We start from the raw sequence: 17,124 nt of genomic DNA on the forward strand, positions 1-17,124 counted from the left end.
TCGAGATCAAGACGTTCCTGTGAGGGGTTTGAAGAAGAAAGAGAACAAGCCGCCGAATGCTTAGGGTTGCTTTTTTAATTTTCCTCCTCTCAGAAAATACAAAAGAAATGTTTCTCTTCTTTGCTCTTCTCCCCCAAGTACAGGACGAAGTGAGAGAGCCCAACGGCCCATGGCGCCGCTTCCCAAACTACATTTCCCAAGCTCTCCCCTGGGCGGGGCGTGGGGCGGTGAGCGGTTGGTGCCGGCGGTGGGGAGAGGAGGATGCTGGAGATGGCGGCGGCGGTGGGAATGCGCCTGTAGCCCTGCTGCTCTGTGCCTCGCCTCGGGCCGCGATTGAGGGAGGAACTCCTGTGAGGAAGCGGGGCTGCCGCCCCGGAGTGGCTCGGACTGCGCCGTGCCAGGGAGCTCTCGCCTCCCGCCCAAGTAAGCCCCCGCCGGGCTCCGTCTCCCTTGTCCGGCTGCACGGGGGTGTGTGTCTGTATCTGTGTGTGTCCGTGTCCGTGTCCCAGGCTCGTGTAGGTGCTGTGTGTGCTGCTCAGGGACTCTGTGAGGGAGGGCAGGAGGGAGCGAGGGGGTCTGTGTAGGGAGCTGAGCTGTGCCAGCTCGCACTCGGCGGCAGCAGGTTGCCTAGCGGGCATAGCGACGGGAAAAAGGTGGAAAATACGTGGTTTTGTTTGTCGAACTTGGTTTCCTTGAAAGAGGAAAGGCGCGGGCTTGCAGTCTGGGTTTATTCCGAATCCCGTCTTTTGCCCTTCTTCCCGCTGGAGCCGCCGGTGCACGGCAGCCCCTCGCCTCCTGTGCGGGCTGTGGGATCGACCGTGTCCGGCTCCATAGGCACGGAGCCGTGAGTTTTGAGCTAGGATAATGTTATTGTCAAGCTGCCCGCAAAGGGATTAGTCTCCTCGCTCCTTCCCTCCCCCCTTCTTAAAATAACATCAGGTAGGGAGCAGAAAAGCTGATTTGTGCCCTGTATGACCGAGTTCTTTAGTCGTGTCACTGGAGCATCTTCAAGGCGATTATGTGGTGGAAGTTTTGATGTCGTCTGTTTATGTCTCCATTTACTTGTCTAAAAATAATTTCTCTTGCAGAAGGCTTGCATCAGATTTTATTTTTTTTCCTTTTTGCTGGTACTCCTTGGTAAGAGAAGAGACCTCAGTTTTGTGACTTTGAAAACTTTTTATTACTTAGTGCTTGTAACAGAAGGCATTTATCATTTAACAGTTTTTAAAAGTCTGTTATTGTGTTGAATTTTCTTTCTATAAGTAGCAGTGTCTATTACATCTAATTCATCTAATGACTGTAAGATTCCTGAGGCTGTTTCCTGAACTGTATAACCAGAAACTCCAAACACCTGAAATTAACATTTATTTAGCTCACACTAGTGCAATGTGAAACTGAGAGGTGTAATATACTTAAGGAAACCTGTTGCTAACAAAGAAAATTTTTTTTTTATAAATAATCGCATGTATTAGTATAAACTTTAACAATGGTTTGTTTCCTTTTCAGTAAAGAAGAATGTCCTTGTTTAAAGCTAGAGAGTGGTGGTCCACCATACTTGGAGAAAAGGAAGAATTTGACCAAGGCTGTCTGTGTGTTGCTGATGTTGATAATAGTGGCAGTGGACAAGGTAAATTCAGACTTAAAATTGCTGGCTTTTAAGCCACACAGCTGTAGGTTTGCTTTGACCAATGCATGCTGAAAGCTTGTTAGCCAGGCTAGTTGGCTAGTTAGTTTTAGGTCTGCTGTCTTTAATGTGCCCTTGTAGGCTTAAGAAGACAAATTCAGTGCTCTTTATCTTTTTATATTTGTATGCTGCTAAATATGTTAACTCTTGCTTGTGTTCACTAGTAACTTCTCTCATGTCTTATTCCGTCAATGATAGATATTTTTAAAATAAAGAATTTTAATTTAGTCATGGGAGCAAACACATTGTGACTTGTAAAAACCTAAGGAGAGAAAAAAGGAAGGTGAGAACTAAAAAGTTAAGAATTTAGAAAAACAAATAAACAGTCCTTTTGATCTGGAAAATAAGTGACAATTTAAGTAAGTGACTCTGCTTGAGTAAACCCTGCGTTTCTGTGTAGTCATTAATAACGTGAAATAATCTTCCTGTCAGTGAGAGTTTTTGTGTGTGAATTTTTTAAAATTAATAAATTCTTGGTGTCTCTATGATATCATGCTCACTTTGGAACTTTGTTTTTGCCCGGTAGAGGTACTTGAGTTTGACTTCCTTGCTGGCATACTGTTCTAAAATTATTTTAATGTAAGGTTCTCCCTTTTCAGGATAATTTGAATAAAGTTGAGCTGTTGTTGATTTTGCGTACAACCTTTTGCAGTAGAAATTCATAAGAGTTCTTTAGGTCGGAAAAGACCTTTAAGATCATTGAGTCCAACAGCTAACACTCTGTGTTTGTTACTAAGCCATGTCCTTGAGCATCATGTCTACACATCTTTTAAATACCACCAGGGGTGGTGATTCAGCCACTTCCCTCGGCACTCTCTTCCAATGCTTCACAATCCTTTTGGTGAAACTTTTCCTAATATTTCATCTGAGTTTTACAGCCCCTCATTCACCTCTAAGCCCTTCACTGGCTTTGTTGCCCTTCTCTGGCCATGCTCCACCACTTCCATGGCTTTGTTATAGTGAGGGGCCCAAAACTGAATACAGTATTTGGGGGGCAACCTTGCCAGTGCTGAATACAGGGGGGCAATACTTCTCTGGCCACACACATTCTGATAGAAGCCAGGATGCCACTGGCCTTCTTGGCCCCTGGGCACATGCTGGCTCATGCTCCAGCTGCTGTGAACCATCACCGTAGGTACTTTTCTGTTGGGGAGCTTTCCAGCCACTTTCCCCCATGTTGTGTTGCATGAGGTTGTTGTGACTGAAGTGAATGACCCAGCACTTGGCCCTGTTAGACCTCATACGCTTGGCCTCAACCCATTGTTCCAGCCTGTCCAGATTCTGCCATAGAGCCATCCTACCCTCCAACAGATAACCTTCCCACCCAACTTGGTGTCATCAGCAGCCTCCTGAAGGTGCGCTTGATCCCCTCCTCCAGGATGTTGATAAAGATAATAAACAGGACTGGGGAGAATGTCACTTGTGACTGATCACCAGCTGCATGTAATTCCATTCACCACCACTCTCTGGACTCAGCCATCCAGCCATTTTTCTACCCAGTAAGCAATATACCTGTATAAGCTGTGACTATCCAGTTTCTCCAGGAGAATGCTGTGGAAAATGCTGTCAAAGGTTTACTAAAGTCAAGGTAAACAACATCCGCAATCTGTCCCTTTTTAAGATGGTCACCTTGTCATAGAAGGGGATCAGGTTGATCAAAGAGAATCTGCACTTCATAAACCCCTACTGGCTGGGTTTGATCCCCTGGTTGTCCCATACAAGCTGCATGATGGCACTAAAGATGATATGCTCCATGACTTTCCCTGGTACTGAGGTCAGGCTGACTGGCCTGTAGTTCCCTTGATCCTCCTTCTGACCCTTTGTGTAGATGGGCATGATGTTTACTAGCTTCCAGTCATTTGGGAGCTCCCTGGACAGCCAGGACTGATGATAAATGATGGAGAGTGGCTTGGTGAGCGCTTCCACACTCATTGTTCCTGGGTGGATGTCATCTGGCCCCACAGATTTGTGTTTGTGTCTAAGTGATACAGCAGAATGCTGACCATATCCCCTTGCATTATGGAGGCCTCATTCTGCTCCCTGTCCCTGTCTGCCAACTCAGGGGCTGGGTACCCAGAAAGCTACTCTTGTGCTATTGAAGACTTAGGCAAAGGCAGTACTAAGTACCTCAGCCTTTTCCTCATCCTTTCACTATATTTCCTCCCCCTATATCAAATAAAAAATAGAGATTCTCCCAGGCCATCCTTTTGTTGCTGATATATTGATAGAAACGTTTTTAGTCATTTATGGCAGTAGCTAGATTAAGTCTTAGTTGGATTTTGGCCCTTGTAATTTTCTTCCTGCATAACCTTATGATTCAGCTGATTCAGCCCCCCTGATTCAGCTGCCCCTTCTTCCAAAGGTCATATTTTCTCTTTTTCCTGAGTTCCAGCCAAAGCTCATGCAGCCAGGATGGTATTTTTCCCTGCAAACTTGTCTTTTGGCACATGGGGATAGCCTGGTCCTGTGTCTTTTAGGACTTCCTTTGTTACAAATGTTCAGCCTTCCTGGGCCACTTTGCCCTTCTGAACTGCCTTCCAAGGGACTCTGTCAACCATTCTCCTAAATGAGTGAAAATCTGCCCTCAGGAAGTCCATGACAGCAGATCTGCTGTTCCCCCTCCTTCCTTCTCTAAGAACTGAAAATAAAATTTTGTGTTGGCTGTGCTCACTACAGCCTCCAACCATCACATCACCTATAAATCCTTCTCTGTTCATAAACAACAAATCCAGTGGGACACCTTCCCTAGCTGGCTCCTTCACCAGTTGTGTAAGGCAATTACCTTTCATGCACTCCAGAAATCTCCTAGACAGTTCCTCTCTGCTGTGTTATATTCTCAGCAGACATCTGGTAACTTGAAGTCCTCCACAAGAGCAAGGGCTGGTGATTGTTAGACTTCTTCAAGCTGCTTGTAGAATATTTCATTGCCTCTTTGTCCTTGTTGGGTGGTCTGTAACAGACTCCAACCATGACATCTGCCTCATTGGCCTTTTCCCCAATTCTTACCCATAAACACTTAACTCTATTGCTGCCACCGCTGGTGCTGACAGATATTCATGTATTTGCAAAAAATGTAATTGCTGAAGTTAAACTAGAAGACGGAGCATAATGATCATTAATTGAATCATGTCAGTATTCTATCTTTTTAGGCTATTATTTGAAGCACTCTGCAGCAAATTGAGTTCCACATGTGCATGCTACTGTATTGTGTAGTATCCTTTGTGTTGGTTTTGTTTGCCTGTTTGTTTTTTAGATAAAGTTATTGTGGGCAGTTATAACGGGTATCTCCGAATCTTCAATCCACATCCTGTGAAACCTGGAGATGAAGTACAACCTGAAGACTTGCTCTTGGAAGTGCAGTTGCGAGAACCAATATTGCAGGTGGAAGTGGGAAAGTTTGTTTCGTAAGTAAATGGCAGGCTATGGTGCTGTTAATTTAAATCTTAGATGGGATTTTCTTCCTGTGTTAAGGAAGGTGAGTTTTCAGTTTCTAGATGGAAACTATTAATCACATCTATGAATCCTATAGTATGCATTTGATCTGCTTCTTGAATCATCTTCATATGAGAGAATTTTTTACTTAAGGTGTATAGAGAGGATAATCTCCCAGATAGTTATACAATTTTTTAGAAGTATGTAGAGCAGGAAAAATATAACATTTAAAGTTATCTTTTAAGGTGTTAAAAATACTTGACTGACTTGTTATGGTCTAGGATGTAATACTGGTCAATTTTTTCCTGTTTGATAGAGGGTAGAAGATCCTTAATTCCAATGAATTTAGTGGAAACGAGTGGCTAGGTGGAGGAGAGATACTGCGACTCTAAGGAAAACAGCCTATAGTTTATTGGCTGTAAGAGAATCTACTTAAGAGAACTTTATTTTAGAAATTAGTTCTTGAAGGACTCATTTTAATTTTGAAATGAACTTCTAATATTGTAGCATGAACTTTATTTAAAAAATGAAAGTAAAACCTGTACTAACCACGGGGAAGATTCATGCTCTGAGATCGAAGGGTCAAGTACTCATTCCTTTGCAGGAATGATGTCTTACTCTGTGAAATGAACTAAAACATTTTCTGTATTAACAGCACAAATACTTTGCTAGAAATACTGTTTGCATTTGGAGGAAAAGGAATGTGAAGGTTTGAAGGTTCCATGCAGCTAGTACAAAGGTGGATTTAAAAAATAGTAGTGCCTGATATTGCTGAGTAAAGTTTGTTTGGAGGGATGATCTGCGTATCCTCCCTCCATGAAGGATTAACAGCGCCTTATTTCAAATGAGTTTCAAACTAAACTGGGAACACAGTTGGGTTGCTCTTTGTATTTGAATCTCAAAATTTGTTCTTAAAGGATTCATTTTGATTTTGAAATTAACTCCAAGCACTTCAGCGTGAATTTAGGAAGATCAGTACTTCTGAGTTTTTATGCTAGCATCTAACACCCAAACCTTTGCATTTGGCCTACATATGAGAGCAATTTCAACATGTTTCTTGAATTTTATCCTGTATGAATTCTATTTGAATTTATCTGAAAATAGTGGTTTTTATACTCTTTGCAGTGGTACTGAAGGACTTCATCTGGCTGTGTTGCATTGCCGAAAACTCTGTGTGTATGCTGTTTCAGGTAAGTTTACAGATCCAAGCTTTCCAGTGATTTTAAGCAACCTAAAGTTTGGATTAGATTAATGTTAAACTTGGTATATACAGTATTTGCTCATCATCACTGAAGATCTGCTCTCATGTGTGATGGTCTGTGGTTAGCAGTGATTGTGAGCAACTAGTTCTCATTATGGTTTTATGAATTGGTGTTATTGTTCAATATGCTAATGAACAAATGGTTGCATAATGCCAACCTACTTAGCTGTTTAAAAATTAACAGTTACAATTCTTTCTGAACTCAGAAGTCTAGATAATTTTTTAGAAAACCAGAACATTGGTAAGGTAGCCCATGAGAAGACAGGAGTTTAGTGCTTGTAAGAAGGTGAAACCACTGTGTTTTGTCTTAAATCCTCTTTCTTCTACTGCCTTTGGCTGGAAGTTCTATATGATGTGTTCTCTCTGTATATGAAGAGCCTAGTAATGAAATACATATTCTGTGCTTTGATTTTTTTTCTTCTATATGCTCTGAGTAAAGCACAGATTTAAGAGATCCATTAATGGTACACCCATCTTCAAAATTCAATAGACAGCATGGCATTGTTCATCTCCTACATGCAGGGATACACTTGGTGATTCCTTTCATTACAAAACCATGGTTTTCTTGTAGGAACAGCTTGTTTCCTACTTACAACCTTGTAGTCAGGTTACAAAAATGTACTCTCTTTGCCTATCTGGAGACACGGTGGAAGTGGTCTTTGCTGAGGAGGGATTCTTAGAGATGTGCTGCAGTTTTTGCGCTTTCTCTTTGCTGTAATAGTGTTTATGCCTTAGGATTGTAGCCTACCAGTACAATTTTTATTAAAACAATTTATTTTAAAATTTGCATTAAGAGCATACCACACTAAGTCTAGAAGTCTTCAGTAGTTATAATTTGCTGTTTGGTCTACATGGCTTAAACAGTTAAGTAATAATAAAGGTAAAATTTTGCTGTCTTTTAACAGACTTTTCATACTAATCTGTAAGCATTCATGCTTTAATGGTAATTTCTGTCATCTGAATGGGTACTCTCAAACAAGCTCCTTTGAGAAATAACTATCATTACTTCTTTATGCTTTTAAGGCAAATGACACTTTCATAAAGTGGAATCTTTACTTGCTTAATACATGTTACCATATCTGTTATTCATACTAAAAATCACTATGCTTCTTTTGACAAATGAAAACATCTTTCAGGGCTGGCTAAAGTATGGCCTTGATATTGTATTGCAGTCAATATACACAGGCCGACTACTTTCTAACTTGTTTATTCTGAAGTGTTGATGATTATCTAGTTACTACCCAGCAGGGCTTTCCCCCTCATGTCTATTCCAGTCTTTTCCCTAACATGGGCCTGCTTTAGGGGTGATTGTTTTAAAACTGTGTTTGATTTGTTTGCAGAAATTGCCTAAAAGGTTAGCATAAGCTACAAATCTTTCATAGAATGTTGTTTAGGTCGTTATTGGAGTAATATTTGTATAATTAAAGCTGTGGTAGGAATTAGTGCAAAACACCTTTTTCCCAACTGATGTGACTGTTCTCAGAGGATTTTGTTTACTTTTTTTTGTTTGCTTATATTAGTCCTTAAGTATTTCTTTATGTAATCACCTTTACTTTCTTCATGGGGTTCAGGAAAAACTTGATTCTCGAAAGAAGAACTTTGCTTTCTTTAGAAAGACTTTTATTTTCTGTTAGTTCCTTGAAGGAGTCAGGAAGTTAAAATTCATGAAGACCTTTTCAGAGAATGTGACGTATACCACAAAATTATTTTTGTTACCATATGTTTGTCTTTTATCTTTGCATTGCTGATCACTCAATTTCAGGCAAAGTAAAGGCAAGTGATGAGTGTGCCCTAACCACAGCTTTGTCAAATTGGAGCTAATGACCAACTCCAACTTAATTTGAGACAAAGACTATTGCCACTGAAGCTGGTTGTTGGATATAGTGTATTTACCAAATAGCCAGAGAATCATAAGAATGCCCTTTTGAGCAGGGGGAATCAAAGCTTTTTTCCTGATCTTAGAGGTGTGCCCGACATGAAAAGTACATTTAAACAATAAAATCTCAGCCTTTTGTGAGGTCTTTATATCATGTATAGTATAATGAGACCTTATTTCTGGTTCTGACATTTAGGAATTTTATAGCTCGATGAATTTTTTTTTTTCAGGAAACAGCAGTATGAGCCTACATATCTCAAAAGTCACTAGAAATTAAGTAAAATTTTCTTCAGATTGTTTATACTGATACGCCTTTATTTCTTCCACAGTGTGTGTATCAAATTAATAAATACTTACCCTTTTTTTTTTTTTTTTGTAGGAACTCAGGGGAATGTGGAGCATGGGAACCAGTATCAAATTAAACTGATGTATGAGCACAATCTTCAGAGAACTGCTTGTAATATGACTTATGGCCCATTTGGTGGTGTGAAAGGTAAGCTCCTTGTATATTCTTTATAATTAGTTATTTAAATTAGTTTTGAAAGGCAGCATGATGCTCTATTCTAGGGGAAAACATCTTTCTATTCCTGATGTCACTTTTCATCTGATGCACATTGAAAATAACTCAAGTTGAAATGAGCAAAGAATATTAAATGCAGAATAGTTGTTTTCTCACATTTTGAGCTGGATATGAGTTTACAATATTGATGGTAAAAAATGTGACAAAAATCCTGGCTCTTCCCTTGTAAAGTACTTCAACATCTAAAAAATTGTTTTCTTCTGTGTTTTAATTTTGTTTTACTTTTCTGTGTTTGCTTATCCTGGACAAGTTAAAAAGTTCACATCTTCTTTTGCTGAACCTAAGGTATCAACTGTCTTGAAAGATATGTAATGCAGACTTCTAAAAAACTACTTAAACTTGGATTGGGAAAAGAGAACAGTGGACAATAATATTTATGGTGTATTTGTAGATTTGAATGAGTTTAATAGATATCAGTATTTTTTTTAACTTGTGGACTTGTGAACTTGTTTTTGTGTTCTGATTTGAAAACATTTAGATTGGCTTTGCATAACATCTCCTTTTTTTCAGAAGATTGCCAAAAAGTATTTGGGGGGCAGCAGTCATCAACAAAAGTAGTGCCACTTAGCTGTTGGTAGAGTGATAAGTCACTTTCTGAGGCAGAAATTCTCCTGCATCAATATGGCAAATGTATGTAGACAGTCCCTCAGTTCTGTGTCTGTAATAACCTTCCAGTAATGATGCTACAGTGCCTTAACTCAAACTCGGGCTTGTCCCTAGGCTTAAATTCAGCTTACCAAACTCCTTACTGATTGAAGAGATTTTCACCTGTTAATTTCTTACAGCTGCCTTGGGGAAAATGGTCAGCTCATGTGGGTGAGAAGGTGTAAGGGCTATGAGTATCTTGAGGAGTGAGTGTATATGGTATAGGCATATTCCTGTTAAAAGCAGAAAGACAATACAGAGGTTCCTAAATCTGAGAAAAAGGAATGATGTTCTCTGACACTCTACAGTGGAGTTGCAGTAACAAATGTATAGGGGTTAGAAATTAAGTGTTGTGAGTGTCTGGAATGGTTCAGAAAGAATAAAACAAGTAAGCATGTACCACCATGCAGTTCTGCAGAAGAAATTCTCCAGATTTTTTACATGCATGTTTGTTTACCATGGAGGCCTAAGTAGAGGTGTGACCAGCAGCTCAGGCTTGATGCCAGACCTGTCTCATGAGCTGTGGTGGAAGCAAGTAATCTGATGAAGAAGGTGTCTTTGCAAGCTAGAGAGACAGGAGGTAATGTTTACCCTAGAACCTACTCAGCAAGCCGAACACTTGACCTAGGATGGTCAAAATGAGGGCCAATCTTGACAAAGCAGCCAGAACAGCAGAAGGAACTCTGGTAAGTTCTGTAAACTTTTCTGAGTTTTCTGTGGTAGCATGTTGGGCTAATTACCTTTTCCTTTTTTCTTCACCATGTTCCAGTTCAAATATGTGTGTTTATTGCTGTTGGACAAAGAGTGATCTCAAGTCATAATTAAACAAAGAAGGAAGGGTTTTATGTTATGTAATGAATAATACATATTCATATTGTAAGATCAAGATGCTTTCTGTTTAAGACCAAAATCTAGGAAAATTATAGTGAATGTTCAGTTACCTGATAGGAGGCTAGTAAGGCATGTGTGGAAGCATCAGAGAAATTGGCAAAATGGACACTGGGGAAAGTTCTTTTTGTGAAATGAAGGAATATTCTTTTTTTTTGATAGATATCCTGGTCTGAATGTTCTTTTTATGTGGCTTTCCTGGACTATCTGATTAGATTTCTTAGCACGGAAATGCTTTTAATCTTGCCCCAAGCCTTTTGCAGTGAATCTATTTCAGGTTTTTTAAGTATCATCTTGAATATCTTGTTCTGTCCTTGAGGCTTATGAAGGACATCTCACAAGACCACCCAGAGTGAACCAGAAAGAACAGCAAGTGCTGTTAATTTTAGTAAACAAATGCCTGTCCTGGTCTAGCCTGCCATGCTATCAATGTGTATCTGTGTTTAGCAGATGCTCTGGTGTGCCATTGAGAGTCCGTAAGTAAATAAATGTGGGTTTTTTTTTATCATCAGCCTTCCACAGGCTTCTCTGGAATTCTTTTCAGGCATCTACTAACAGTGTCGCTTGCCTTCAGTAGAGGTTAATTCATGATGGTGCTGTAAGCCTGCAGCAATGAGCTTGCTTTGCCAACAGTCTGCCTTCTGCACCACAGTCTGGAAGTGGAATAAGAAAATAAAGGGAGAGGTTTTGCATTTCTTGCCGTTTGTTACTACTGTGACTAATATGTGTCTTACTGCTATACTCAAGCATGTTTGAAACAATGTGAGGGTGAAAGAGGCCCTTCGCAGGTCATGCTCACAGCACTACTGAAGCAGATGCAGGAGAATGGCAGTTGAACAGAAGGAGGAAAGCAGGCCGTGGGAGTGTTGGGGAGGAGGGTGAATGTCAGTCTCCCAGGAACATGATTTTTCATCTGAGTAAGCGAAGAATGCTGTAGGAGTCGACATAGAGAACTAGCTCTATGAAGTTGCTCAGTCTTGCTCAGATTTCTCTTGCTGAAGGTTATGCTTTTTTTCTTTTTATGGAGCTCTTAATCCTCTACCTTCAGTGGTTAAGCAGTGCATTCTACTCAGCCGTAGGATTTAATACTGATAAAAGAAAAAAAAGATTGAGTTTGCAGTCCTGAGGGGTATGGGACAGGTGAAAAGTAAAGTCAGAACCATGAACTGTGGGCAAGCAAACTTTCCACTCTTCAAGGAGTTAGTTGGACCCCTTGTGAGACTGCCCTCACGAAAATGGAGTCAGAAAATGGCAGGTCTTTGAGGATGCCTTCCATAGAGTGCAAGAGCTCAGGATCCCCAGGTGTGAAAAAGTGGGAAATGAAGGCAAGAGATGGATATGCCTAAGTTGAGACCTGCTGGTCAAAGTAAAGGGCAAGAAGGAAATGCATATCTAATGGAGACAGGGAGAGCTGACCTAGGAAGAATATAGGGATGCTGTCTGGTTGAGTAGGTATGGGGTCGGAAAAGCTAAGGTACAGCTGGAGATGAACTTGATGAAGGGTGCAAAGAGCAACAAGAAGGGTTTCTATAGATAGATTAGCCAAAGGAAGGTCAAAGGAAGCAATACTGGCAAACTGGTAAGAGTGGATGAGTGGAAAGCTGAGGAACTCATCAAATTTTTTGCCTCAGTCTTCACTTGTACTCTGTCTTCTCGGCAGGGACTGGGGGAACAAAGTCTCTCCCACTGCAAGGAAAGATTGATTTCATTACCACCTGAGGAACCTAAGTCTATGGGACTTGACTGAGAGGCATCCCAGAGTCCTGATGGAATTGTCTGATGTAGTTGCCAATCTACACTCCATGGTTCTTGAAAAGTCATGGCAGCAGGTGAAGTCCAGGGTTAAAATGCATTCCCCTGGAAAAGGGGAATGCATTTTAAAAGGGCTGGAAAGGACCCCCTCAGGAAGTAGTGACCTCTCAGCGTCACCTCTGGGCCTGGAAATTTCATGGAGCAGAATTTCCTAGAAGCTGTGCTAAGGCACATGGAGAGCAGGGATGTGACTCTAGACAGTCAGCATGACTTCACTGAGGGCAAGTCCTGACAGATCCTAGTGGTAGAGAGTCATGGAGTGATTACATCAGTGCATAAGGTAAGGATCGTGAATGTCTGGACTTCTGTAAAGCCATTGACACACTCCCACAACATCCATCTCTTTAAATTGGAGAGAGATGGTTTTGATGGGTGGGCTGTTCACTAGATGATGAATTAATTGTATGGTTGCATCTAGAGCATGATAGAATCAAAGAAAATCCCGAGTTTGAAGGGACCATCTCATGACCCTGTGCAGGACACCCCAAGAATCACACCATGTGCTTCTTGAACTCCGACAGACTTGGTGGTGTCACCACTTCTCTGGGGAGCCTGCTCAACCACCCTCTATGTGAAAAACTTTTTCCTGATATCCAACCTAAACCTCACCTGACTCACCTTCTTGTCATTTCCTCAAGTCCTGTCACTGGTCACAAGAGCGAAAGATCAATACCTGCTCCTCTACTTCCCCTCAGGAGGATATTGAAGACCACAATGATATCTCCTCTCAGTTTCCTCTTCTCTAGGCTGAACAAATCGAGTGACCTCAGTCACTCCTTAAAAGGCTTCCTCTCCAGACCCTTCACCATCCTATAGAATGACAAGTGTTGCTCCTTAGGCATCTATCTTGGGACCAGTGCTCTTTAATGTCTTCATCAGTGATCTAGGCAGTGGGATTGAGTGCACCCTCAGCAAGTTTGCAGATGACATGAAGCTGGGTGGTGCGATTGACACACCTGAAGGATGGGATGCCATCCAGAGGCACCTGGACAGGCTTGAGAAGTGGGCTCATGGGAACCTGACAAAGTTCAACAAGTCCAAGTGCTGTACCTGTGTCTGGGCAATCCCAGATGAATGAATACTGATGGGGAGATGAACTCATTGAGAGCAGCCCTATGGAGAAGAACTTGGGTGTTGTCATGGATGAAAAGCTGGATGTGAGGCAACAGTTTGCACTCACAGCCTGGAAGGCCAAGTGTATCCTGGTCTGCATCAAAAGTAGCATGACCACCAGGATGAGGGAGGTGATTGTCTCCCTTGTGAGACCCCACCTGTAGTGCTGCTTGCAGTTCTAGAGTCATCATCACAGGGAAAACATGGAACTGTTGAGGCAGGTCCAGAGGAGGGCCATGAAGATGGTCAGAGAGCTGTCAGAAGCTGAGAGAGTTGGAGTTGTTCAGCCTGGAGAAGAAGAAGAGTTCAGGGAGACCTTAATGTGGTCTTTAGATATTTAAAGGGAGCCTAAAGGAAAACTGAGGACAAAGGCTTTATCCTACAAGAGGGACAATTTAGATTAGATATAAGGAGGAAGATCTTTTACAATGAAGGTGGTAAAACACTTAGGGTCAGATTGGGTGGGGTTCTGAGCAACCTGATCTAGATGATGTCCCTCCTCATTGTGGGGGAGGTTTGGACTAGATGACTTTTAAAGAACCCTTCCAACCCAAACTATTCTATGATTCAATGGTTTTAATGTCTCTGGAGTTGTTTCACATGTTCAAAATACAGAAACAAACACAGCTAGATGTGTATTGCATTCTCATTCAGCTTTCTTCAGTGTAAGTTTTTGTTGTTCTGTCTCTGCTAGTTTATAGCAAGCTTAGACCCTTGAATTATTTTGGTCTATTTGACAGCACATCTCTTTGGCTGAAATCTGATGGAGATGTAAAACAAAAAATGTACGATTGTCACTTCTCAACTGTTCATTTTTTTGACTCTTGTATTAAGAAAAAAGCTATTAGTGATTTCTCTGTGGGGAGTATTGTGAAGTAAAGAAACCTATTTTGTAGCCTTTTTTCTAAATTTCATTCTTGCTGATGTCTTCAGATTAATGATTTGATCTATGTGCAATTTTCACATGTGGAAGAATTGAGACAGATGTTCTCATAACAGGAACAGATGAAGAAACAACAAACTCATTTATTCTCATCATAGAAAGTTGAAATCTAAATAAGAGAAACTATTAAAGCTGTAGAATAAAAAACCCCAAAGACTGAGAAGTTGACTAGTGGCTTGCATAGATTAACTGTACATTTTTCTTAAAAATAGCAGAGTGTGAATTGTGGTTGTCACCACTAGATGGTCGTCTTACAACACTTACCGGTCAGTATTTCTAAAGCTGCATTTTTTCTTGAACTGATTCTACAGGTGTATTTACTGCAACACTTAGTAAGGTATAGAAAGCACAAAAGCACTTTCTGAAAACCTCTATAGCTAAGAGTCTTATTGATCGAAACAAAATGTATTCTGGTGGTTGTAGAACGTTGGCAAAAAGGTGAAATGAAATTGATTCTTACTTTCAGCAGAACTGTTACAGGCTCAGGGCTGTGAGAAATAATGATGAAATCCATTTTAAGTTTAGCTAGAATTCTAAAAAAAGCTAATGGAAAGGTTTAAAAATAGTAAATGGAAAAAACCTACAAAGATGAAAATGTAGAAGTCAAGCATAGTGTAGGCAGAGTTGGTTGTGACTTAGAACTTTAAAACTGTGGCGAAGGATTATATTGCAGATCTTTACATTTCTTTGCTGTTTTAGCTATATATTTGTTCCTTGTTTTCCCAGAACACTGGTGCTAAAATGAAAACAAGAAACTATCAAGAAGGGGCATATAAAGATCAGCTATTGATTTTATATTTAAAAAACCTAGTATTGTTAGCCTAGACTTTGAAAAGTTGAACTTAACTTTAAGACACTGCCTTTGTTGTTTAGAATGCATGTCTCCTTTTCATATTTCTGAACTCTTCCTCATGGCCTTAGTGCTATAAGTTGAGTTTGTCATCCAGTGCTCCAATTCTAGCATATGGGTCATTTTAGAAAGGATGATTCATGATAAAACCATGAGTCAGTAGTGCTGAACCCTGGTTTTCAACCAAGTGAACTCTTAACCTAGCCACAAAATGTCACAGCCCTTAAGTAATGAACAGATTGTAAACTTCATGGTTTCCTTCAGATGTAAAATTTAAAGACCTTGAGGGTACTCTACCTTAAGTTGTCTTTTTTCTTCTATTAAGAAAATGAAGGTGAAAAAGCATATATCTTTAAGATTTATGTTTCACCCTTACTTATGGTGAGTACTCAGCTTTACAAAAATTTTGCTTCGTATAAACCCATTAATCTCATAAGTTTTATAAAGTCAGGTTGTACTATTATCACATTATGCAATTACACCACCAGAGACTGCTCTGCTAAGAATTCAACTGTCATTATATGAAGTGATGTTTGCTGATAGTTTAAATTATCTTGGAAAGTATTTTCTGTTTTCACATCTGTAGTATGCTCTCAGTCTTTATGAGTCAAGTACCAATGACCTGGTATTTGGCTCAAGCTCATAGTTTAAGATGATGAGCTCATTAGAGGGGTTAAGTTTGGAGGCAGCCTGGGCTGTTGCAACTCCAGCCTGGCTGAATTTATGATCTCAAGGAGCATGGTCTTGGCAAGAAGCAAAGTCAGGACCCTGAGCTTTGGAAGAGTGAACTTCTAAGGGGTTGGTGAGATCTAAGGGGTTGGTGAATGAGACGCCCTGAAAAACTGTCCTTAGGGACAAAGTAGGTGACCAGAGCTGTCACTTAGAGCACAAAGCTCTCCATCCTAATGTGTGAGAAATCAAGCAAGGTAGGGCAGACACCGGCATGGATGAGCAAGGATCTAGTCCTCAAACTGAGAAGTAAGAAAGAAATGTGCAGCCAGTGGCAACAGAAGGCAGGTGACCTGGGGAGAGTACAGGGATATCGTTCAGATGCGTAGGGATGGGATCAAGAAAGTCAAAGTACTGATGGAACAGGACTTGGTGAGGGATGTGAAAAATGACAAAAAGTTATTCTGTAAGTATACAGTATCAGAAAAGAAAGGCCAAGGAGGCCAATAAATGACAAAGGAGAATTGGTAACAACAGACATGGAGAAAAGTGAGGTACTCAATGAGTTTTTTGCCTCGGTCTTCACTGACAGTCAGGTTTCCCACATCTCTCAAGTCCCTGAACATCTAGAGGGAGTTGGGAGAGACAAGTTCCTCCTGCTGTAAGCAAAGAGCAGGTTTGGGATTATTTGATGAAACTGAATAGCCAGAAGTCTGTGGGGCCTGATGACATGCATCCCAGGGTCCTGAGGGAACTGCTTGCTGTTGTTGCAGAGCCACTCTATATTGTATTTGAAAAATCATAGTCAGGCAAAGCCCTGGTAACTGGAAAAAGGGAACCACCTCTCCTATTTATGATAGGAATAGAAAGGAAGACCTGGGGAGCTACAGACTAGTGAGCCTCTCCTCTGTGCCTGTGAAAATGATGGAGCAGATTATCCTGAAAGTAATGTTAAAGCATGGCTTCATGGAGGGCAGATCATTATCTGACCAATCTGGTGGCTTTCTGTGATGGAGTTACTGCAATGGTTGACAAAGAACAGTGAATGGATATGATCTACCTAGGTTTCTCTAAGGTGTTTGACATGGGCCCACATGGCATCCTTGACTCCAGACTGGAGAGATGTGGATTTGCTGGATATACTATTTGTTGGATAAGGAACTGGCTGGATGGATGCAGCAGAAGAGTTGTGGTCAGTGGCTCTATATCCAGGTGAGGGCTGGGGACAAGTGGTGTCTCTGTCATGGGACCAGTGCTCTTTAATGTCTTCATCAATGATCTAGGCAGTGGGATTGAGTGCACCCTCAGCAAGTTTGCAGATGACACCAAGCTGGGTGGTGCGATTGACACACCTGAAGGATGGGATGCCAT

The 17,124-nt window shown here is 40.9% G+C and overlaps 1 protein-coding gene across 1 annotated transcript in view; it reads left to right on the forward strand.

The window, feature by feature from the left end:
* Nucleotides 1-56: 56 nt before the first annotated feature.
* Nucleotides 57-17,124, forward strand: part of BBS9 (Bardet-Biedl syndrome 9) — a 287,717-nt gene continuing 270,649 nt past the window's right edge. The window contains exons 1-5 of the mRNA XM_038164848.1: nucleotides 57-423; nucleotides 1,507-1,627; nucleotides 4,938-5,088; nucleotides 6,242-6,306; nucleotides 8,633-8,746. Coding sequence (XP_038020776.1) covers nucleotides 1,516-1,627; nucleotides 4,938-5,088; nucleotides 6,242-6,306; nucleotides 8,633-8,746 — 442 coding nt within the window. The 5' untranslated portion in view covers nucleotides 57-423; nucleotides 1,507-1,515. The remainder of the gene's footprint in view (nucleotides 424-1,506; nucleotides 1,628-4,937; nucleotides 5,089-6,241; nucleotides 6,307-8,632; nucleotides 8,747-17,124) is intronic.

The sequence above is a fragment of the Motacilla alba genome, chromosome 2 (genome assembly GCF_015832195.1).
Source record: "Motacilla alba alba isolate MOTALB_02 chromosome 2, Motacilla_alba_V1.0_pri, whole genome shotgun sequence".
Lineage (NCBI taxonomy): Eukaryota > Metazoa > Chordata > Aves > Passeriformes > Motacillidae > Motacilla > Motacilla alba.